The sequence below is a fragment of the Salvelinus sp. IW2-2015 genome, unplaced genomic scaffold, assembly GCF_002910315.2.
Source record: "Salvelinus sp. IW2-2015 unplaced genomic scaffold, ASM291031v2 Un_scaffold995, whole genome shotgun sequence".
NCBI lineage: Eukaryota > Metazoa > Chordata > Actinopteri > Salmoniformes > Salmonidae > Salvelinus > Salvelinus sp. IW2-2015.
Window position 1 is genome coordinate 52,139 of NW_019942677.1, and position 24,004 is coordinate 76,142.

The 24,004-nt window shown below is 44.3% G+C and overlaps 2 protein-coding genes across 4 annotated transcripts in view; both read left to right on the plus strand.

The window, feature by feature from the left end:
- Window positions 1-108: 108 nt before the first annotated feature.
- LOC112069369 (E3 ubiquitin-protein ligase RNF19B) lies at window positions 109-17,129 on the plus strand. The gene is made up of 8 exons (XM_024136693.2): window positions 109-811; window positions 4,819-5,018; window positions 5,384-5,528; window positions 7,337-7,550; window positions 10,026-10,281; window positions 12,071-12,260; window positions 12,550-12,684; window positions 13,048-17,129. Exons 1-8 carry the CDS (start codon window positions 114-116, stop codon window positions 13,475-13,477), a joined length of 2,268 nt encoding a protein of 755 aa, XP_023992461.1. The 5' UTR covers window positions 109-113; the 3' UTR covers window positions 13,478-17,129.
- A 399-nt stretch (window positions 17,130-17,528) lies between these two features.
- LOC112069367 (NADH dehydrogenase [ubiquinone] iron-sulfur protein 5) overlaps window positions 17,529-24,004 on the plus strand; it is an 18,107-nt gene continuing 11,631 nt past the window's right edge. The window contains exon 1 of one of the 3 annotated variants that reach the window (XM_024136689.2): window positions 17,529-17,669. The gene's annotated coding sequence lies outside the window, so the exon portion shown is untranslated. The remainder of the gene's footprint in view (window positions 17,670-24,004) is intronic. The other 2 variants (XM_024136690.2, XR_002893725.2) reach the window with 2 other exon arrangements.

Here is a 24,004-nt window from a genome sequence, read left to right on the forward strand (position 1 = left end):
TGTCACTTTCTGGGAAAATGGGATCGGAAAAGGACTCGGAATCCCCCCACTCCTCGGTGAGCGGCATTCCCAACCCCAAATGCCGGGCACCGGGAAAACGCNTTTCTGGGAAAATGGGATCGGAAAAGGACTCGGAATCCCCCCACTCCTCGGTGAGCGGCATTCCCAACCCCAAATGCCGGGCACCGGGAAAACGCCAAGGACGCATCTCCTTCCACAGCCTCTTCCACAGCAAACGGGGTTCCCGGAGCGCCAAAGCAGGAGCAGCCACCCCTTTATCCCAGCTCCACAACCAACAGCATCAACAACAGCAACTCGCCCCCCTTGTTCCCCCCGTAGTCTCTTCCACCCCCACCCCCACACCCGACCCAGCCCCTACCAACACCGCCACGGACGTTCCCCAGGGCCCAGCCACCGCTCAGACCTCCACCCCAGCAGAGCCCCTCTCTTCCAGCCGGACCTCCCTGGGTCCCCCCCAGTCCTCCAGCTCCACCACCTCCAGCGCCTCTCCTCCAGCAGACTTCCTGGAGTGCCCCCTGTGCCTGGTGCCCCAGCCCCCCGAACAGCTCCCCGAGTTGCTGGGCTGCAGCCACCGCTCCTGCCTGTGCTGCCTGCGCCAGTACCTGCGCATCGAGATCACCGAGAGCCGCGTCCACCTCAGCTGCCCCGAGTGCTCGGAGCGCCTGGCGCCTCATCAGGTGGCGGACATCTTGGGCGACGCAGCCCTGCTGGAGAAGTATGAGGAGTTCCTTCTGCGACGCTGCCTGGCCTCCGACCCGGACTGCCGCTGGTGTCCCGCGCCCGACTGTGGGTAAGAATCAACTCTCATTGTTTCCTGGCCTTAACCTTAATCTGAACCTGGGTGTAAACCTGAACCTTAAGCCTAGCTCTATAGAGTCATGACTGTCTAGCCATGCAGGAAGGGGTGGAAGAACCTTAAAGCTCTCTCTGACCACAAATAGGATTTCAACCCCTAACCCCGAACTTAAACCTTACCTTTACCCAACCCCTACCATTAACAATAACCATAACCTTTTTTTCTTTTAACAGATTCATGCTTTCAAAGCAGTGTTCTACATGTTCGACATAAGTTCGAGGCTGATTGTCGTAAACTGGAATGACCTACAGTATTATACCAAGCTTTATTGGTGACAGTTGGCACTATGAGGGTGAAAGGAAAGAATTCTCTAAGTAGGTTAGAATGTCCGACTATTATGTGGTTACAAGGGGAATGACAATGCTCGGAGGCTGATCGTTTAATGTGATATGGGGAAATTTCTGATGAGCTAGTATGAGCATGTTTTGTGTGTTTGTGTATGTGTGCCACACGCAAGTGTGTGTATGTCTCTCTCTCTCTGTGTGTGTGTGTGTGTGTTTGTTTTTGTGGGAGGGAAAGCACATATTCTCTATGATGGTTATATTCAAAGGAAACATGTCTGTTTGATAGTGTGAATCCTGTCAGACAGAGGGGAAGGACCTAGACAGTGGGCTGGACTATAGATGACCTACATTCTCAAGAAACCAGAGAGACTCAATACACTATCATTCCAATCCCTACAGTCCTACCATGGAAAGGTCTAGTGTGGTTTGGGCCACCTAGAGTGGAGGTTTCCAAAGCAGTACATTGTGTGTGTGTGTGTGTGTGTGTGTGTGTGTGTGTGTGTGGTGTGTGTGTGTGTGTGTGTGTGTGTGTGTGTGTGTGTGTGTGTGTGTGTGTGTGTGTGTGTGTGTGTGTGTGTGTGTGTGTGTGTGTGTGTGTGTGTGTGTGTGTGTGTGTGTGTGTGTGTGCACGCGTATATGTCTCATCATTGACCCACTTGAAGAGTGCAGATTCCATACACATGTATGTTATAATGGTACTAACTACATTGTCATGTAAGGAATATGTGGCGTTGGTTATTGTAAATTGGCCTGGGTTGTCTCTGGCAATAGAGTCTCTGGGATATATTTGTCTCAATTGCTCTCTCTTTCATTTTTTTTTCTTTCTTTCTTTCTTTCTTTCTTTCTTTGTCTTTCCCTTTTTTTAATCTTTTTTTTAATCTGTTTTTCACAGTCACAAAAACCACCACTCCTTATCTCTTTCTCACTTGAATGATCACACACATACACACACATACAAAGACACACACAGATACACAGATACACAGACTCAATCCATTCTTTTTGTGAACGGCTCCTTTAACTCTTGAGCTTCATTGTCCTTTCGTCTCATCGGTCAGTTCCCTTTCCATTCCCCAATCAGACCTCACTCTACCTGATTGACAGTGAGAGACAACCAATCAGATCACCGATAGGTCCACCGGTCGCTCCGCAGGCTGTCAGTTGCTATGGTGACTAGTGATGTGGCATAGAGGTAGCCAGTGTTACCAGGGGTAACAGAGAGGTTGGAATTTCTATAATTGAAGTGATCATTACACACTCACTGGACTGAGTGTGTGTGTGTGTGTGTGTGTGTGTGTGTGTACAGAGTCACAGACAGTGTATGTGTGTTTCTGAGGGTTCTGTCTATCTCACTTTTGTATCTGTATTACATTTGTAATGTTGAAAACAAAACAGTTTCACACCATTTAAAGCAATGAAATCTTAGACACTAGATGTGGCTGTCAGAGGGCATTTTCTCCGAAGGTGCAGCGTTGTACTCCTCAGATTGCCACCGGTCAAAGCCATGATGTCAGTCATTATCGTGCTCCACCGCAGCAGAACCGACTACTCAAATGCAGCGTTAACATGGAATGTTCCTACAGGGAAAAGCCTGCCTTGGCAACTTGTGTCTCTGCTCTGTTGCAACAAGTCATTGAGTTTAGGCTTGAAGACATGTTGCCAGTTTGAATAAACAAACAAAGTCATTGGGAAAGGAAGCAGCTCAAACTGGATTTAAGGGGCTGCTAGAAACTGTGTTAAAGGGGAAAACCCATAGTGCTGGGAACATTTCCCCTAGTTTGAGGTTTTGAAAGAGACAGAGTAGGGATTCAACAGTTTTCGGTATTTGACATCTGGTTTGCCTGTGTAGTGGAATGCTGGAGGCCTTTAGGAGAGCGGAGGTCAATAAGATTGAGTGCTCAGCTTGAATACCAGTACCTACATTCAAAGCAATAGTTGTGTGACGGGTCGTATGTCATTTTTAGCATTGTTTTCTGATGAGAAAGAGAGTAACTTTCTAATTAAATTCAGTTTTGCTCTGTCTGTCTTTGAACCCTGTCACTCACTAGTAGTGTTGTATTAGATTAAATACCATTTCATCTTTACATACAGTACTTATGGATCGTGTTACATCGTCGAAAAGATAAGAACCCTGCCTCCCCTCTCATGATGATGTGGCAGCCTACTTCCTGTGTTGAGCACAGGAGGTTGGTAGCACCTTAATTGGGGAGGACGCGCTCGTGGTAATGGCTGGAGCGGTATAAGTAGAATGGTATCAAATACATCAAACATGGTTTCCATGTGTTTGATGCCATTCCATTTGTTCTGTTCCAGCCATTATTATGAGCCGTCCTCCCCTTAGCAGCCTCCACTGGTATTGAGATGTTTGTGTATGGTATCATGTAGATCAGCCTGGTCTCATAGACTAGACGTAACATAGTAAATGTAAATCCGGGACACTCAAATTAGTATGATATGTTACGTTTGGTATAATTACAGATGGTGACAGATGGTGTTCAGAGATAGATGGGAGGGGTTGAGTGGAGCTGAAGGGTGGGACTAAAAACAACAAGATTACTAATGTAAAATACACTGTGTCCGTACAATTGATATAGTATTTATAAGCTGGAAGTAGAAGCCTAACTGTTGTTGTCGATTAGTTTACTCCAATTAGGGGAGGGATGGTAGGGTTAGGGGAAAATAATAAAGGAAAATATATTTACAAAAAAATATATGGGGGATTGGAAATGATGCAGACTATTACATTGATGGAAGCTACAATCTATCTGTAATATTATAGCCGATCTACCCTAAAAAGAATAGTTGGTCGGTGTGGATGGGTGGGTGTATAACGCGAACGTCTAGTAACCAAAAGGTTGTGAGTTTGAATCTCATCACAGACAACGTTAGCATAACATTTAGCATTTAGATAATTAGCAACTTTTCAACTACTTACTACTTTTTAGCTACTTTGCAACTACTTAGCATGTTAGCTAACCCTTCCCCTAACCTTAACTTTAACCTAACCTTAACCCCTAGCCTAGGTAATGTGAGCCAGCTAGCTAATGTTAGCCACCTAGCTAGAATTCTTAACATATCATATGTTTAGCAAGTTCGTAACATGTACTACGCTTTGCAAATTCATAATATTTTGTACGATTTGCAAATTCGTAACATATGTCATGAGAATTGTAATTCGTAAACATATCATACGACATGGATGATGGACATCCAGAAAATAATACATACCGTAACATATCATACTAAATGGAGTGTTTCGGATTTACATACAGAATAATACGAAATGCTCTGAGATCAGGTTGTGTAGATGCAATTATGATAATATGCTATGAGGTTTAGCTCTTGGTCGTTTTCCTCTCATGCCCTTTATTTAGGTTACTCTAGACAGCCTGAAATCACCTTTTGCCTATTTCTCCTTCCTCTCTTTTTCCTTAACTCTTACTCTTTGTTCTAACATGCTCTCTCTCTCCACGGCTCAGTAAATGTAACCATTTGTCCAGCTACAGTGTACCCACTTCCTCCAAGGCTGCTGTGTTCCCTCTCTCTCTTTCAGTGCAGTGATGTAGTTTTCACTTTGCAATTGATTTCGCATTAGCCGAATTGTGCCAATAAAGGTTTTCTGAAAATCAAACATCTCCCTCTTTCTCCCTCTGCCAGGTTTGCAGTGATCGCTTCGGGCTGTGCCAGCTGCCCCAGGCTGGTGTGTCGTAGAGAGGGCTGCTTGGCTGAGTTTTGTTACCACTGCAAGCAGGCGTGGCACCCCAACCAGACCTGTGACTCGGCCCGCCAGCAAAGGGCATTCTTCCTGCACACGCATAGCAACCACTCACCCAGCTACATGCAGGAGCACGGGCCTGGTAAGTACTTTGATGACTCTTCATAATGTTATTATTATGTCTCTGTATTAGTCGCCCTCTTCTCATAAAGCAATTTTCAGACTTCTCAGGTTCCAAAGGACAGAACAAAAAGTCTGTATAAATTAGCCCTTACCACAACCTCTTATCTGTCTCAGCCTGTCTCTTATACTAGCTGTTGGCAGTCAATGTCTCCAAACCAATTCTCCTCTGTCTCTGGTAAAAGAAGAAGTCCCTTTTTAGGCACAGATCTAGAATCAGTTTACCCTCCCCAAATCCTAACGGGAAACCATAAAACTGACCTCAGATCAACATTGTCCTGAATCCTCCTCCCTCTAATCAACCTACCCACTCTCTCTCGTCTCTAGCTGATGACATCAAGCCCTGCCCACGATGTGGCGCCTACATAATCAAGATGAACGACGGCAGCTGTAACCACATGACCTGTGCAGTGTGTGGCTGTGAGTTCTGCTGGCTCTGCATGAAGGAGATCTCTGACCTGCACTACCTCAGGTAACTCTCAAGACTACGGCAGTTCACGTCAACACAGTATGTAACGTAGTAGTAGACTACTTTCCATGTGCCAAAAATACGTATAGGCCTACCCTCCCTTGGTGGAGTTGCCAACAGCCGGATGCATACGGTTTTTAGGGATACAGCAAATTCAATTGAGCTTCCTTTTCCGTTGAAAAGCGGATGTGGGAACTCCGCTCAGGTGTTTTCTTTTACGCCTGCTACATTAGGTTTAGGCCTATATGACATCCACCCAATTTTAAAGCATGATTGTCATTACTGGGGCTAGACTAGTGCTTTTTTTTCATTCCTCCAGAAATTCTTTAAAAAAAGAAATACCTACACATTTTATGGAATTAAGATCAAACTAAATACTGACAAACATAACTGAATTAAACATTTTATTGTTTTGATAAGAAGGCTACACTAAATTTACTGAGTTACAATTCATATAAGGAAATCAGTCAATTTAAATAAATAAACTGTACCCCTGCCCAGTCATGTGAAATCCATAGATTAGGGCCTAATTTATTTATTTCAATTGACTGATTTTCTTATATAAACTGTAACTCAGTAAAATTGTTGAAATTGATATTTGGTGTATTATCCCACTGTATTATCCCACTGGGGAGCCAGGCCCAGCCAATCAGAGTTAGTTTTTCCCCACAAAAAGGCTTTAATACAGACAGAAATGCTCCTCAGTTTCATTAGCTGTTCGAGTGGATGGTCTCAGACGATCCCACAGGTGAATAAGCTGGATGTGACGGTCCTGGGCTGGCGTGGTTACACGTGATCTGCAGTTGGACGTACTGCCAAGTTCTCTAAAATGACGTTGGAGGTGGCTTATGGTAGAGAAATTAAGATACAGTTCTCTGTCAACAGCTCTGGTGGACATTCCTGCAGTCAGCATGCCATTTGCACACTCCCTCAAAATCTGTGGCATTGTGTTGTGTGACAAAACTGCACATTTTAGAGTGGCCTTTTATTGTCCCCAGCACAAGGTACACTTGTGTAATGATCATGCTGTTTAATCAGCTTCTTGATATGCCACACCTGTCAGGTGGATGGACTATTTTGGCAAAGGAGAAATGTTCACTAACAGGAATGTAAACAAATTTGTGGACAAAATTCGAGAGAAATCCATTTATTTTGCGTGTGAGAAAATTCAGGTTTTTTTACATTTCAGCTCATGAAACATGGGACCAACACTTTACATGTTGAGTTTATATTTTTGTTCAGTATATATTCATACAGTAACATGAATGAACATTTCCACAGATTTTCCTTTCATCATATGAGCATCCTGTAGCAGTGGATAACAGGCAGTGATGCATGTCTCACTGCTGTGTGACATTTAGCAGAGGGCTCTGAATTCATAATGACACAGCCTTACCTCACCTCCACTCCTCTGTTGCTGTGGTGTATCTGTTCCCCGGGCGCTGAAGACGTGGATGTTAAGGCAGCTCCCCGCACCTCTCTGATTCAGAGGGGTTGGGTTAAATGCGGAAGACACATTTCAGTTGAAGGCATTCAGTTGTACAACTGACTAGGTATCCCCCTTTCCCGTTCCCTTTCCTGAACTTGGGCCCAGAACTAATCAGTCTTCTGTCTACCCCTCTGCTCTTGCTCTTCACCTATTTCTCCCCCTTTCATTCTATATGTTTTCTCTTCATTCCTCCTTTTTCTTTCTCTTTCACAATCTCTCTCGCTCCCTCTGTATTTTCTACCCATTCCATCGTTTCTCTTTTTTCTTACTTTTTCTCTCCCTCCATATCCCACCCTCCATCTCTCTCTCTTCTTTCCCTCAGTCCATCAGGGTGTACGTTCTGGGGAAAGAAGCCATGGACTCGTAAGAAGAAGATCCTGTGGCAGCTGGGCACACTGATCGGAGCCCCGGTCGGCATCACCCTCATCGCTGGTATCGCTGTGGCCTTGGCGATGGTTATTGGCCTGCCCGCGTCTATGTGGGGCGGCCAGGGTGGGCAACCCGCTTATGACGCCCCCCCCCCCCCCAGCTCACATGTTAGGACTACAGTCAGTCATTTAGCAGATTCTCTTATTTAGAGTGGCTTACTGTGAGTGCATATACATTAAAAGGAAAATAATGAACGTATTTACTTTTCATGAAGTTGAACAGAAAAGCAATCCGTTGTAGAAAGTAAATGTGTCAGTGCTGTTCTTAAAAATGTAGTTAGTGTCAATATGATGTTTAATTTCACGGGGGTACTTTCATTTCCTCCTTATATTCCAGTAATTGAGAAATACAATTCCTGAAATAGATGAGCTTTCAAACCATAGGAAACTATTTTTTAGTTTCAGTATGATGCTACAACTGTTCTTCGGAAACAACATAATTGTGAAGAAATGTTGTGTCATGATAGAATTGCAGAATTACCTAATTTGAAGGATATCTCTTTAGCGCACCCTTGTGGAAATACAATATAACTGCGAGTTTGAATTTAAACTCATTTGAATGATGTACTATAGCCCTCCAACACACACTTTATTGTTCCAGGCCCCTAAGCCTTACCAGCTGTAGAAATACCTTTCAGAGTATTACCAGTTGTACTCAGCCAACTCCCTACCATCCACTCTCAACCAGAGATGTAATGCTGTAATAGGCCTAGGTAAAGTAACTCAGATGGTGGTACTAATATGACTTTTTCAACATTTTGTTAGGTTACAGCCTTATTCTAAAATTGATTAAATTGTTTTTCTCCTCATCAATCTACACACAATACCCCGTAATGACAAAGCAAAAACAGGTTTTTAGACATTTTTGCTCATTTATAAAATAAAAAAACAGAAATATCACATTTACATAACTATTCAGACCCTTTACTCAGTACTTTGCTGAAACACCTTTGGCAGCGATTACAGCCTCGTGTCTTCTTGGGTATGACGCTACAAGCTTGGCACACCTGTATTTGAGGAGTTTCTCGAACTCTTCTCTGCAGATCCTCTCAAGCTCTGTCAGGTTGGATGGGGAGTGTTGCTGCACAGCTATTTTCAGATCTCTCTAGAGATGTTCGATCGGGTTCAAGTCCAGGCTCTGGCTGGGCCACTCAACGACATTCAGAGACTTGTCCTGAAGCCACTCCTGTGTTGTCTTGGCTGTGTGCTTAGGGTCGTTGTCCTGTTGGAAGGGATCCTTCGCCCAAGTCTGAGGTCCTAAGCGTGCTGGAGCAGATTTTCATCAAGGATCTCTCTGTACTTTGCTCCGTTCATCTTTCCCTCGATCCTGACTAGTCTCCCAGTCCCTGCCGCTAAAAAACATCCTCACAGAATGATGCTGCCATCACCATGCTTCACCATAGGGATGGTGCCAGGTTTCCTCCAGACATGACACTTGGCATTCAGGCCAGAGAATCTTGTTCTGAGAGTCTTTAGGTGCATTTTGGTAAACTCCAAGCAGGCTGTCATGTGCCTTTTACTGAGCAGTGGCTTCCGTCTGGTCACTCTATCATAAAGGCCTGATTGGTGGAGTGCTGCAGAGATGGTTGTCCTTCTGGAAGGATCTCCCATCTCCACATAGGAACTCTGGAGCTCTGTCAGAGTGACCATCAGGTTCTTGGTCCCCCTCCCTGAACAAGGCCCTTCTCCCCTAATTGCTCAGTTTGGCCGGGTGGCCAGCTCTAGGAAGAGTCTTGGTGGTTCCAATCTTCTTCCATTTAAGAGTGATGGAGGCCACTGTGTTCTTGGGGAACTTCAGTGCTGCAGACATTTTTTAGTACCCTTCCCCAGATCTGTGCCTTGACACAATCCTGTCTTGGAGCTCCACGGACAATTCCTTCGACCTCGTGGCTTGGTTTTTGCTCTGACATGCATTGTCAACTGTGGGACCTTATATAGACAGGTGTATGCCTTTCCAAATCATGTCCAATCAAAAGGATTTACCACAGGTGTACTCTAACCAAGTTGTAGAAACATCTCAAGGATGATCAATGGAAACAGGATGCATCTGAGCTCAATTTTGAGTCTCATAGCAAATGGTCTGAATACTTATGTAAATAAACAATTTCAGTTTTTTATTTTTAATAAATTAGCAAAAATGTCTAAACCTGTTTTCGCTTTGTCATTATGGGGTATTGTGTGTAGATTGCTGAGGATTTTTTGGTATTTAATCCATTTTAGAATAAGGCTGTAACGTAACAAAATGTGTAAAAAGTCAAGGGGTCTGAATACTTTCCGAAGGCACTGTAAGTCTGTGAAAAAAGAAAGAAATCCCCTTACACGACATATGACCTACTTCTCCCAAGTGCTTTATAATATAATTGTATCTGAATCACAGTACAGACATTTTATCTGCAACAGACCTTTTTTGCTAGCCTGGTCCCAGATCGGTTTGTGCTGTTTTGCCAACTCATTGTGCAAAACAGCACACACACAGATCTGGGACCAGGCTACACTGTTAGACTGTTGTGAAAGTTCAGGATGTGTATTTACTGTATAACTTCACCTCACCTTCACTAATATCTATCTTTTTTTGGGTGATAGATTCACGCCCATTATGACGGGATGAAGACCAATCGCCACAGGAGGAACCTGGCCATCACAGGGGGAGTGGCCCTGTCAATCATCACAGCTCCTGTGATTGCAGCCGTCAGCGTGGGTATTGGTGTGCCCATCATGTTGGCGTATGTCTATGGAGTTGTGCCCATATCTCTGTGTCGTGGAGGAGGCTGTGGCGTAAGCCGAGGAAAGGGGCGTGGCATGCGGATCGACTTTGACGAGGACGATGGTCCAATCACAGGTGAGCAAGACATCAATAGCTATAATTTTTGCTTTAATAGACTTAATACTGTAAAATACAACAACAACTCTTACCTACATGTGCAGTTGAAGTCGGACGTTTACATACACTTATGTTGGAGTCATTAAAACTCGTTTTAATGACTTGTTAACAAACTATAGTTTTGGCAAGTCGGTTAGGACATCTACTTTGTGCATGACACAAGTACTTTTTCCAACAATTGTTTTACAGACAGACTATTTAAGTTATAATTCACTGTATCACAATTCCAGTGGGTCAGAAGTTTGACTGTGCCTTTAAACAGCTTAGAAAATTCCAGAAAATGATGTCATGGCTTTAGAAGCTTCTATAGGCTTAATGACATCATTTGAGTCAATTGGAGGTGTACCTGTGGATGTATTTCAAGGCCTACTTTCAAACTCAGTTCCTCTTTGCTTGACATCATGGGAAATCAAAAGAAATCGGCCAAGACCTCAGAAAAAAAAATTGTAACCTCCACAAGTCTGGTTCATCCTTGGGACAATTTCCAAAATGCCTGAAAGTACCACGTTCATCTGTACAAACAATCGTATGACAAGTATAAACACCATGGGACCACACAGCCGGCATACCGCTCAGAAGGAGACGCGTTCTGTCTCCTAGAGATGAACGTACTTTGGTGCGAAAGTGCAAATCAATCCCAGAACAACACCAAAGGACCTTTTTGAAGATGCTGGAGGAAACGGGTACAAAAGTATCTATATCCACAGTAAAACGAGTTCTATATTGACATAACTGAAAGGCCCTCAGCAAGGAAGAAGCCACTGCTCCAAAACCGCCATAAAAAAGTCAGACTACGGTTTTCAACTGCACATGGGGACAAAGATCGTACTTTTTGGAGAAATGTCCTCTGGTCTGATGAAACAAAAATATAACTGTTTGGTCATAATGACCATTGTTATGTTTGGAGGAAAAAGGGGGAGGCTTGCAAGCCGAAGAACACCATCCCAACCGTGAAGCACGGGGGTGGCAGCATCATGTTGTGGGGGTGCTTTGATGCAGGAAGGACTGGTGCACTTCACAAAATAGATGGCATCATGACGAAGGAAAATTATGTGGATATATTGAAGCAACATCTCAATACATCAGTCAGAAAGTTAAAGCTTGGTCGCAAATGGATCTTCCAAATGGACAATGACCCCAAGCATACTTGGCTTAAGGACAACAAAGTCAAGGTATTGGAGTGGCCATCACAAAGCCCCGACCTCAATCCCATAGAACATTTGTGGGCAGAACTGAAAAAGCATGTGTGAGCAAGGAGGCCTACACACCTGACTCAGTTACACCAGCTCTGTCAGGAGGAATGGGCCAAAATTCACCCAACTTATTGTGGGAAGCTTGTGGAAGGCTACCCGAAACGTTTGACCCAAGTTAAACAATTTATAGGCAATGCTACCAAATACTAATTGAGTGTATGTAAACTTCTGACCCACTGGGAATGGGAATGTAAAAGCTGAAAGAAATCATTCTCTCTACAATTATTCTGACATTTCACATTCTTAAAATAAAGTGGTGATCCTAAGACAGGGAATTTTTACTAGGATTAAATGTCAGGAATTGTGAAAAACTGAATTAAAATGTATTTGGCTGTATATGTATATACAGCCAAATACGTATATACAGTATGTATATATATAATGTATATGTAAACTTCCGACTTCAACTGTATGTCTCTCTTTTATGTTACAAACGTAATTAAATAAATATCTCATCATGCATCAAATAAAAATATCAAATAATCTTCCCCCAGTGGCCGATGCGTGGCGGGCCCTCAAGTCCCCCAGCCTGGGTGAGAGCAGCCTGGAGGGGGCAGCCAGCGGCCTCAGCACAACCTCCCCCAGTGATGGTCTCTCTGTGGCCCCCGGGGTCCTGGGGGACACCCCCCACTTTAACACTTTGGCCGGGGGCGCCCTTGGAGCCAGGACTGGCAAATACAACAGGTATGGAGGGGGCCCAGCAGGGAAGAGAACCTGTTCTGTATGTCTTATGGCGGGGAATGTGTATTGTAAGCAGGGAGACGGTATAAATAGGGGCCAAGTAAGACTTAGACAAAATAACTGCAGTTGTTGTTGTCCCTTTGAAAGCTATATATCTTGCTTGAATGAGGACTGCTCTTATAACCTCTGCTGTAAATGTTTTTGCTGAGTAAATGTAATGTGACATATGTTGAACACTGTAATAACTGTTGTTGGTATAACCATGTAATAATCATGTTTTGTGTTGTTCCAGGTTGGAGCTCCAGGGAGGGGAGCTGGGGAAGGACGGTGCCCACAGAGAGACAGGTAGTCTGGGAGCGGGTAGTGACTGTGCCAGCACCCGGGGCATGGCAGGCTCCATTATCTCCTCCTACACACTACCTGACAGGTAAGTGTCACAATCTCCCTCTCTCTTACATACACACACGATTTTGAGAAAATCTGCTCCTCCTCCTTGATTTGCCATCAAGTCTCAATCTGTTTCTGTCGGTCTGACGTTGTTGTTGTCTCTGATGCAACTCCTCAATTTCCTTGAATCTCTCTTGAGTCTGACTTGTCTTTAGTCTGTGTGGTATGCAGGCAGCACTTTGTGGTTCAGAAATATTTATTTCTGCCATTGATTTAGTTCCCGACCGACGTTTTAAAACCAGCTTTGAGTTAACTTATAATGGTAGGCAAGGTGACACTGGATACAGCAGATGATATGGTGACTAGTGAATCTAAACGTCTTTGTTCTCCTTTGTTCTCCTAGGGACTGTACTAACCTGGAGATCCAGGTGGACATCGAGACTAAACCCAGCCACCTCTGCTTGACCAGTGAGGAAGACCTAAACACGCCCCCTGCTGCTATGGCAGCATGCCCCGGCTCAGGGGGGGAGGAGCCTCAGGACTGCAGCTCCAGAAGGGGCGGGGCTCTGTTTGGCTCAGCACTAGGCCTGTCGCCAGGGGCGTCGCTCAGGGAGGGGCTTCGTGATGTCACTTTGGCCCAGCCCGAGAGCATCCGCAGCGACCTGGAGATGTCCGATACCCAATCAGACGACATCGCCGAGCTGACGTCAGACGACTGTGATTCGCCTCATCTCAAAAGCTGCCGGCCCTCTCAACCCCAGGCCACCTGCAGACCCCTTGTCACCTCCGACAGCCTGCACTGTCCCTCGGATAACGTCATCCTCTATGTTTAAGAGTCCGACTGACTTTGAGAGCTCTCAAAGATTGCACAAATCCAAAATGTTTTTGTTTTAGCTTTTCTCCATTGATTGATTGAGCGTTTCAGTAATTTTTTTGCTGCTTTTTTGTTTACAAAACATCTGACCTGCAGACAACACATATCTACATGTGTCTGTCTTTCTATCAACATGTCGATCTCCTTGCAGAGAATTGGCAGGGTTCTACCTCTGAGATTTAATACAACAATTTTTGTTTACTTCTTGGTGCAAAAATGCCTTGGCTACTTAAGCAAACTTTTTTTTTTTTAACAAGACATACAGATTTGCCACAAGAAACACTGCAAAGAAATAGGAAACAAGGTGAAATGTCACCAAGCACACCAATGAGTGAAGGGTTGTGGGGAATAGGGTTTGTACTATGGAAAGGGGATGTTTTTAGGGATGTGAGTGTGGCATTTGTACTGGACTGTATTGGCTTGATTTCCTATTTTTTTTTCTATTTATAATTGAATGATCTTGAATGATCTTGAAATTGAATTATTTGCTGTGTCCATGAGTCTGCATGAACTGCGTTTTGTATGGGTGTATAGGCCTACAAGCATAATACGTACCTAATACACTGGTGGAGTTTACAGTAGTTTGTACAGAGACATGACTTTTAGATGCGATCTGCACTTGAATCTCACCTGCACAGTGAAGAAGAAATTAGGGGTTAATGAGATCCGATGCCGCGGAAAATGGACAAGTACTTAACCAGCAGACAGTTCCACTTGAATGACTGACTGCCTGCCTTAGACAGTGATGACGCACTCACTGACGAACACTGGCTTTCTGACATGCTAGCTGTCTGACCCACTCAAATGGTGTGTGTGTGTGTGTGTGTGTGTGTGTGTGTGTGAGAATGAAGATTGAAAGTGTGTGCTACTCAATCACAAAGACTATAAAGACAAAGACACAATATACATTTTCAGTAGACAATTATAGTAGAATGGAAGGACATCTTGTGATTGTATTTGTTGGTCCCACTATCGAGTGAATTTATGAATGAGCACTTGTGCACTTTATTTAAATATTCATATTTTTTTGCTATCCATTGTCAAGTTTTGGTCCATTGCTTAAAATCATACTTGTACAATCATAGCCAAATGTTGATTATCAGAAACCTTTTTACAGTGTAACAACATTTTGCAGACTCATTTTAATTTCTTCAAGAATAATTACTAGAGCTTATTTTTGCTGTTTACAAACCATGTGCTTCAGTTTCAGTTCTTAAAGATATCCCCATTTATTATAGACATCATGAGAAATCTCTGTATGGGAACATCGTTTCATTTCAAATAAGCTTTATTGGGTCAAATCATACGATTGGGCAGAGCTTAGTATGGTCTGTTGATGTAATTCAGTTTTGGCTTATTTCTGCCTATGAGAAACCACATGAATGTACCACAGATTGAAACAGAACTTCCTAAATATGAAAGGAGGATTTACCATTAATAACACACCTAGATGTGGACAGTGGTGATTTTAGCATGTAAATCTTGGTGGGGCAAACTTCCCAATTTTTTTTAGATGCATGCCAGCAAAGCTACTACACAACACTAAACAATACATTAATAGCACTATAACAGTGACAAACAATGCCCACAAACTGTTAAGGCCTATATAAAGCTGTCCCAACAGCATAGCTTTCTTTTCAGCACCATGGAGTGAATCCTTACCACCGCTACACCTGGCTATCAGCAGAGCCTTGTCTGACAGCGAAACAGTTCATTCAGCCTCTTAAAAAAACATAGCTGATATGGCTGACTTGCTTAAACATATGTGGTTTCTTCTGACAATTAAGATGTACAAACTATGACATACGTGGACGACGAGCAGATAAGAGGCAATCTGTAATTTTTATTAAGACATTGATGAGCGAGCTAATATAATATATCTATTTGTTATGCACTTTTGAAATGTACAGTGACAGAATTCAGAACAGGGGCCATTCTTACAGTATTCTCCCTGTACACCAAGTCAGAACTGTAGGATAAATAAAGGGGGCATATAAGCAGACAATGAAAGCTCTTACAATATTCAATGATTACATTTATCTAAAACAGGCTATAGGCTATATGTGCACCACCAAGTCAGAACAGTAGGCTAAGTTATGAGGGGGAAAGGGACCAAGGAAGGTGGCGCAGCATTCCTCATCAAATTCTCTGGATTTATGGTGCTTTCAAGACAACTGGGAACTCTGAAAAAAAACAAGGTTGAATCATGACCTCAGTGATCTTCCGGTCGGAGCTCTAGAAAGAGGCCTGGGTTCGACTTGGACGACTTGGAATTCCGAGTTGGATTTACATTTTTACATTTGACATTTTTAGTCATTTAGCAAACGCTCTTATCCAGAGCGACTTACAGTAGAGTGCATACATTTTATAACAATTTTTTTTTTTTTTACATACTGAGACAAGGACAAGACACTGAGACAAGGATATCCCTACCGGCCAAACCCTCCCTACCGGCCAAACCCTCCCTAACCCGGACGACGCTATGCCAATTGTGCGTCGCCCCACCGTTCAAAACATATTTTTCCAGTCGGAGCTTGTTTTTTCCCAGTTGTCTTGAACTCACTGAAGTCTGAGATTTCCCAGTTCCGAGTTTCCAGTTGTTTTGAACGTGGCAGAAGTCACGCTGGATTGACAGCATGAATGTTTATCCTTTTAATCTTGGAAAAGAGACCCTTAAACCCAGACATGGACATCACACCCACTCCACTGAATAGCAGGCTAGTGATTGCTTTGCAACGCTTGCAGTTAGCCTTCCTTCCAAATCACTCATTGTTGAATTTGCGATGTCCAACTTGTTGTGTAATGTTTATGTCCAATCGCAGATGAGCACCGATACGTTTTATCTATAATTTCTCTTCATATGACAAAGATTGAAAAGGATTTGCCAGTAGATTGTCGATGTGATTCATGATGATGACTGCTTGTCTAGCTTGCTAGCTAAGATTTTGAAAGTAGGATGTTGACATGATCAGTCCAATCAAAGCTACGGTAGATATAACGAGATTTTACTTAATTTTATCTGTGGCCAATGACCTTGAGCTTTCTTGGATGGGCACTTCTAATGTAACTCTATGGCTGCACCCAAGGGGCTTGAATTTTTTTAGCTCTACCTGTAGATTTTGCATTGACGTAGTGTCCCCATGAGTGACAGAACACTGAGCTAGTCACGGCGCAACTAGAGAACATTACCAACCCCTACGCTCCGTATTTTCCGCTGGCTGCCCCACCACCACAGAAAGCACTGAGCTAGGCTGAAACACCTGCATTTTGGAGCTGCCTTATTCAAGAAAACAAAAAAGAGACCATGTTTGTATGCGGCTTTATTAACTCAATGATTTTATTTTGATTTTATATTGTTTGAAAAATGATATGTGACACGTATTAATACCAAAATAACATGCAAAACAGACAACAGGAGGGGCTCTGCCCTGAATGACTGGATGTGGATAAAATAGTTATAAATATATACTGTAAATAGTAATATAAAAGTATTATATATAAATGTGTATGTCCTGGCACAGTTTTGTAAGCCCCTGTATGGGGCCGAACACACAGGACTGTTAAAGACGTTGTGGACATATTTTGGGAAAATAAACACATTTTCTGTTGCACCAATATTGTCTTATTGTGGTTATTTTTGGGGAAATGGAATGAAACACACACATTTTAATTATGAATCAAAGTCTTTATGCATAACATACTTGGTTATAGTCAGTGCTGGGGAGTAGTGAACTACACGTACTGTAGTCGAACTAGTCATTTAATAGGTTATAATACATCTGACTCCAGAGTGATCTGTTCTTACAATTTGTAGTCTATTACATTTTAGATTTAGATATAATTTATCACGTAGGCTGAATGTAGTTAACTACTTTTTCAAAGTAACTTCAGTATCTTAAAGGTAACTTTAGTGTAGCTTAACTTCTTCCAGTGTGAAGTAATTGGTAGCTTCCCCAACACTGGTCATAGTAATGTTACAGTCAAATACGTGTTCAGTCCAACTGGGGTTAAGAAATTTCCCTACGATCTTTACAGTAGTGTCGTAAATATAGGCTAGGTTGCCAAAAGACCATCTGATTTCAGGCTTAGGCCGCTCTACTATAAAGTGAGGGGATCCACACAGAAGGTTAAAGTGACTTCACCAAAACACGGTAAAGAATGACATGTATACCATATTTACATAACGTTTGACAAGTCAATCCTAACATAATATTGTACATGCCTGCGCAACAACAATGTGGGGGAAATTGTTTAGCGAGTCACCACACAGCGCGAACGGCCTGTCTTGTCGTTAGCAAGCTAACTTTAGCTGTCGTTTACGTTAGTATGTTCGTTTGTCAATACAATTCGCTAGCTAACGTTAGCTAAACAATTAGCTAGACAGTAAAGTCGAGTGAAATAAATGCATGGCTGCTAAATATTGCTAGCTAGCATAGCTGGAATTAACGACGTTAATAATACTAGCTAGCTAGATAATGGGCTTGTATGAATGTCAAATTGCAACGTTGCTTTGGCGAGTTAGGTAGCTAACTTAAACATGTATGGCAATTTAGCTTGCACTTGCTAGCTAACATTCATTTGTCCTATTTAGCTAGCTTGCTGTTGCTAGCTAATTTGTCCTGGGATATAAACATTGAGTTATTTTTTTTAATTATTATTTTTACATTTTACCCCCTTTTTCTCCCCAATTTCGTGGTATCCAATTGTTAGTAATTACTATCTTGTCTCATCGCTACAACTCCCGTACGGGCTCGGGAGAGACGAAGGTCGAAAGCCATGCGTCCTCCGAAACAAAACACAACACAACCAAGCCGCACTGCTTCTTAATAACACAGCGCGCATCCAACCCGGAAGCCATCCACACCAATGTGTCGGAGGAAACACAGTGCACCTGGCAACCTTGGTTAGCGCGCACTGCGCCCGGCCCGCCACAGGAGTCGCTGGTGCGCGATGGGACAAGGATATCCCTACCGGCCAAACCCTCCCTAACCCGGCCAAACCCTCCCTAACCCGGACGACGCTAGGCAATTGTGCGTAGCCCCATGGACCTCCCGGTCGCGGAATCTCTGGTGGCACAGCTAGTGCTGCGATGCAGTGCCCTACATTGAGTTGTTATTTTACCTGAAATGCACAAGGACCTCTACTCCGACAATTAATCCACATATAAAACGGCCAACCGAATCGTTTCTAGTCATCTCTCCTCCTTCCAGGCTTTTTCATCTTTGAACTTATATGGTGATCGCATCTAAACTTTCATTGTATTACCACGACAACCGGCAACAAAGTACGTCTTTCAATCACCCACGTGGGTATAACCAATGAGGAGATGGCACGTGGGTACATGCTTCTATAAACCAATGAGGAGATGACTTTCAGCGCGATCTGCGTCAGAAATAGGAACGACTTCTTTTTTAGTCCTTGGCATCACAGACGCTCGTTGGTGCGCGCAATAATTGAATAACATGGATTTCTACATTTATTTTTGCGACGCTCGCGCACGCGACGTGTCCGGTCTGGTCAGCATGTTATACCATTTTAAAGGTAATCTTGTTGTTAATCCCACCAAAGTGTCCGATTTCAAATATGCTTTTCAGCGAAAGCACCACAAACGATTGTTAGGTCACACCAAACCACAATAAGCACAGCCATTTTTCCAGCCAAAGATAGGAGTCACAAAAAGCACAAATAGAGATAAAATGAATTACTAACCTTTGATGATCTTCATCAGATGACACTCATAGGACTTCATGTTACACAATACAAGTATGTTTTGTTTGATAAAGTTCATATTTATATAAAAAAATCGGAGTTTATATTGGCGCGTTACATTCACTAGTTCCAAAAACATCCAGTGATTTTGCATAGCCACATCGTTTCAACAGAAATACTCATCATAAATGTAGATGATAATACAAGTTATACACATGGAATTATAGATATACCTCTCCTTAATGCAACCGCTGTGTCAGATTTCAAAAAAACTTTACGGAAAAAGCAAACCATGCAATATTCCCTTACCTTTGATGATCTTCATCAGAATGCACTCCCAGGAATCCCAGGTCCACAATAAATGCTTGATTTGTTCGATAATGTCCGTTATTTATGTCCAATTAGCTACTTTGGTTAGCGCGTTTGGTAAACAATTCCAAAGTCACAAAGCGCGTTCACTAAAACCTGACGAAATGTCCAAAAGTTCCGTAACAGTCAGTAGAAACATGTCAAACGATGTATTGAATCATTACATTTTACATTTAAGTCATTTAGCAGACGCTCTTATCCAGAGCGACTTACAAATTGGTGCATTCACCTTATGATATCCAGTGGAACAACCACTTTACAATAGTGCAATCTAAACTCTTTAAGGGGTTAGAAGAACTTCATAACTTTACCTCTACCCGTATCTCTAAAAGTTGGTTCATGTCTCCGGAATGTGAGTGACTCCGCTGACCTGCGTCGTGTGAGGGAGTTTGTTCCACCATGGGGTGCTCAGAGCAGCGAACAGTTTGACTGGCTGAGCGGAACTGTACTCCTCAAGTAGGGAGGCGAGCAGGCCAGAGGTGGGATGAACGCAGGTGCCCTTGTTTGGGGTTGTAGGGCCTGATCAGAGCCTGAAGGTACGGAGTGTGCCGTTCCCCTCACAGCTCCGTAGGCAACAACCATGGTCTTGTACGGATGCGAGCTTCAACTGGAAGCCAGTGAGAGACGGAGGAGCCGGGGTGACGTGAGAGAACTTGGGAAGGTTGAACACCAGACGGCTCGGCGTTCTGTGTGAGTTGTAGTTTTAATGCACAGGCAGAGCCCAGCCAACAGCGAGTTGCAGTAATCCAGACGGGGAGATGACAAGTGCCTGGATAGACACTGCGCCGCTTCCTGTGTGAGGCAGGGTCGTACTCTGCGAATGTTGTAGAGCATGACCTACAGGAACGGGTCACCCCTTGAGTTGGTTGAGAACGACAGGGTGTTGTCCAGGATCACGCCAAGGTTCTTACACTCTGGGAGGAGGACACAATGGAGTTGTCAACCTGATGGCGAGATCATTAACGGGCAGTCCTTCCCCGAGGAGAGCAGCTCCGTCTTGCCGTGGTTCAGCTTGAGGTGGTATCCGTCATCACCACTGATATGTCTGCCAGACATGCAGAGATGCGATTCGCCACCTGGTTATCAGAGGGGGAAAGAAGATTAATTGTGTGTCGTCTGCATAGCAATGATAGGAGAGACCATGTGAGGATATGACAGAGCCAAGTGACTTGGTTATAGCGAAATAGGAGAGGGCCTAGAACAGATCCCTGGGGACACCCAGGTGAGAGCACGTGGTGCGGAGACAGATTTCGCGCCACGCCACCTGTAAGGACGACCTGTCAGTAGGACGCAATCCAAGCCTGGGCCGCGCTCTGAGATGCCAGCTCGAGAGGGTGGAGAGGAGATCTGAATGGTTCACAGTATCAAAGGCAGCCATAGGTCTTAGAAGATGAGGCAGAGGAAGAGAGTTTACTTTAGCAGTGCGGAGCGCCTCCGTCGACACAGAGAAGAGCAGTCTCAGTTGAATGACTAGTCTTGAAACCTGACTGATTTGGATCAAGAAGCATTCTGAGAGAGATAGCAGGAGAGCTGGCCAAGGACGGGCACGTTCAAGAGTTTTGGAGAGAAAAGAAAGAAGGATACTGGTCTGTAGTTGTGTACATCGGAGGATCGAGTGTGGAGTTTTTCAAAGGGTGACTACGCTCCGCTCTCTTGAAGGCGGAAGACGTAGCCAGCGGTCAAGATGAGTTGATGAGCGAGTGAGTGTAAGGAGAAGGTCTCGGAAATGTGTCTGGTATGAAGAAAGAGGGGAATAGCGTCAAGCGCAGTGTTGTTGGCGGCCGGCCCGTCCACAGACGCGAAGATTTCACTCTGGAGAGAGAGGGAGAAAAGGTCAAACACAGGGTAGGGCAGTGTGAGCAGAACCAGCGGGTCGTTTGATTAGCAAACGAGGATCGGTATTCGTCACCTTGCTTTTTCAAAATGTGGACGAAGTCATCGCAGAGGGAGGAGGGGGAGGAGGATTCAGGAGGAGGAGAAGTGGCAAAGAGCTTCCTAGGTTAGAGGCAGAAGCTTGAATTTTAGAGAGTTAGAAAGTGGCTTTAAGCAGCAGAGACAAAGAGGAGAATGTAGAGGAGGAGTTTAAAGATGCCATCGCAGAGGGGGGGGGGGGGGGAGGGGGGTGGGGTGGGTTGTGGGGAGTGGGTAGTAGTGGGAGTGGGGAGTAGAGGGGGGCGGCGCTGGGGTAGGGGGGGGTGTGGTGCCGTTTTTTTTAATTGGTGGGAGAGGGGGGGGGGGGTCGGCGGCGTGCGTTATTCCTCGATTCCCTGCTCGCACCTGTCCCGTTAGCCCGTTCTTGTGCTCGCATGTAGCGTCGAGCCACGGAGCGAGGAGGACCGATCCGCCTGGAGGATAGACAATAAGAGTCATAAAGGATGCAAAAGGGAGAGAGGAGGTTGAGGAGCAGAATCAGGAGATAGTTGAGAAGGTTTGAGCAGAGGAAAGATGATGGAATGGAAGAGTTAGGAGCGAGTAAGCGGGGATTAGAGTCCCGAAGTTCGGGGAATTGCGTCCCGATACCAATCCGGAGAGGCAGTGTGGGAATGTTGGTATAAGCAGAGGAAAAGGATACAAGGTAGTGGTCGGAGACTTGGAGGGGAGTTGCAATGAGATTAGTGGAAGAACAGCATCTATGAAAGATGAGGTCAAGCGTATTGCCTGCCTTGTGAGTAGGAGGGGAAGGTGAGAGGGTGAGGTCAAAAGAGGAGAGGAGTGGAAAGAAGGAGGCAGAGAGGAATGAGTCAAAGGTAGACGTGGGGAGGTTAAAGTCACCCAGAACTGTGAGAGGTGAGCCATCCTCGGGAAAGGAACTTATCAGGGCGTCAAGCTCATTGATGAACTCTCCAAGGGAACCTGGAGGGCGATAAATGATAAGGATGTTAAGCTTGAAAGGGCTGGTAACTGTGACAGCATGGAATTCAAAGGAGGTGATAGACAGATGGGTCAGGGGAGAAAGAGAGAATGTCCACTTGGGAGAGATGAGGATCCCAGTGCCACCACCCCGCTGACCAGAAGCTCTCGAATCAATCTTTAGAATGTTGTTAACATAAATCTTCAATAACGTTCCAACCGGAGAATTAATTTGACTTCAGATGAGCGATGGAACGGAGCTCCCTCTCATGTGAACGCGCATGGTCAAAGAATGGTCACCTCATGGCAGTGGTGACTAATTCTCTTCTCATTCGGCCCCCCTTCACAGTAGAGTCATCAGACAAAGTTCTACAGACTGTTGACATCTAGTGGAAGCCGTAGGAAGTGAATACTCATTCATATCTTGCTGTGATTTCAATGGGATCTTGGTTGAAACTCGACCAGCCTCAGAATTTCCACTTCCTGTTTGGATTTTTTCTCAGGTTTTTGCCTGCCATATGAGTTCTGTTATACTCACAGACATAATTCAAACAGTTTTAGAAACTTCAGAGTGTTTTCTATCCAATACTAATAATAATATGCAAATATTAGCAACTATGACTGAGGAGCAGGCCGTTTACTCTGGGCACCTCTGTGCACCTTTCATCCAAGCTACTCAATACTGCCCCTGCATCCATAAGAAGTTAAAGAGATGGGTGGGGCTAAAGAGGGTGTGAACGATGCTGAATGGGTGTAGACAAAGAGCTCTCCAATAGTAAACTCAGCAAAAAAAGAAACAGCCCTTTTTCAGGACCATGTCTTTCAAAGATAATTGGTAAAAATCCAAATAACTTCACAGATCTTCATTGTAAAGGGTTTAAACACTGTTTTCCATGCTTGTTCAATGAACCATAAACAATTAATGAACATGCACCTGTGGAACGGTCGTTAAGACACTAACAGCTTACAGACGGTAGGCAATTAAGGTCACAGTTGTGGAAACTTAGGACACTAAAGAGGCCTTTCTACTGACTCTGAAAAACATCAAAAGAAAGATGCCCAGGGTCCCTGCTCATCTCCCTGAACTTGCCTTAGGCATGATGCAAGGAGGCATGAGGACTGAAGATGTGGCCAGGGCAATAAATTGCAATGTCCGTACTGTGAGACGCCTAAGACAGCACTACAGGGAGACAGGATGGACAGCTGTCCTCGCAGTGGCAGACCACGTGCAACAACACATGCACAGGTGCCCGAGTTACACCAGGAACGCACAATCCCTCCATCAGTGCTCAGACTGTCCGCAATAGGCTGAGAGAGGCTGGACAGAGGGCTTGTAGGCCTGTTGTAAGGCAGGTCCTCACCAGACATCACTGGCAACAACGTCGCCTATGGGCACACCCACCGTCGCTTGACCAGACAGGACTGGAAAAAAGTGCTCTTCACTGACGAGTTGTGGTTTTGTCTCACCAGGGGTGATGGTCGGATTCGCGTTTATCGTCGAAGGAATGAGTGTTACACCGAGGCCTGTACTCTGGAGCGGGATCGATTTGGAGGTGGA

What these genes read in the sequence shown, in the direction of transcription:
- LOC112069369 (XM_024136693.2), top strand. Translation starts at nt 114, where the DNA reads ATGGGATCGGAAAAGGACTCGGAATCCCCCCACTCCTCGGTGAGCGGC. An exon ending in CATGCAGGAGCACGGGCCTG is followed by an intron (nt 5,019 to 5,383) that starts GTAAGTACTTTG and finishes TCTCGTCTCTAG; the next exon opens with CTGATGACATCAAGCCCTGC. An exon ending in CCCCCCCCCCCAGCTCACAT is followed by an intron (nt 7,551 to 10,025) that starts GTTAGGACTACA and finishes TTTGGGTGATAG; the next exon opens with ATTCACGCCCATTATGACGG.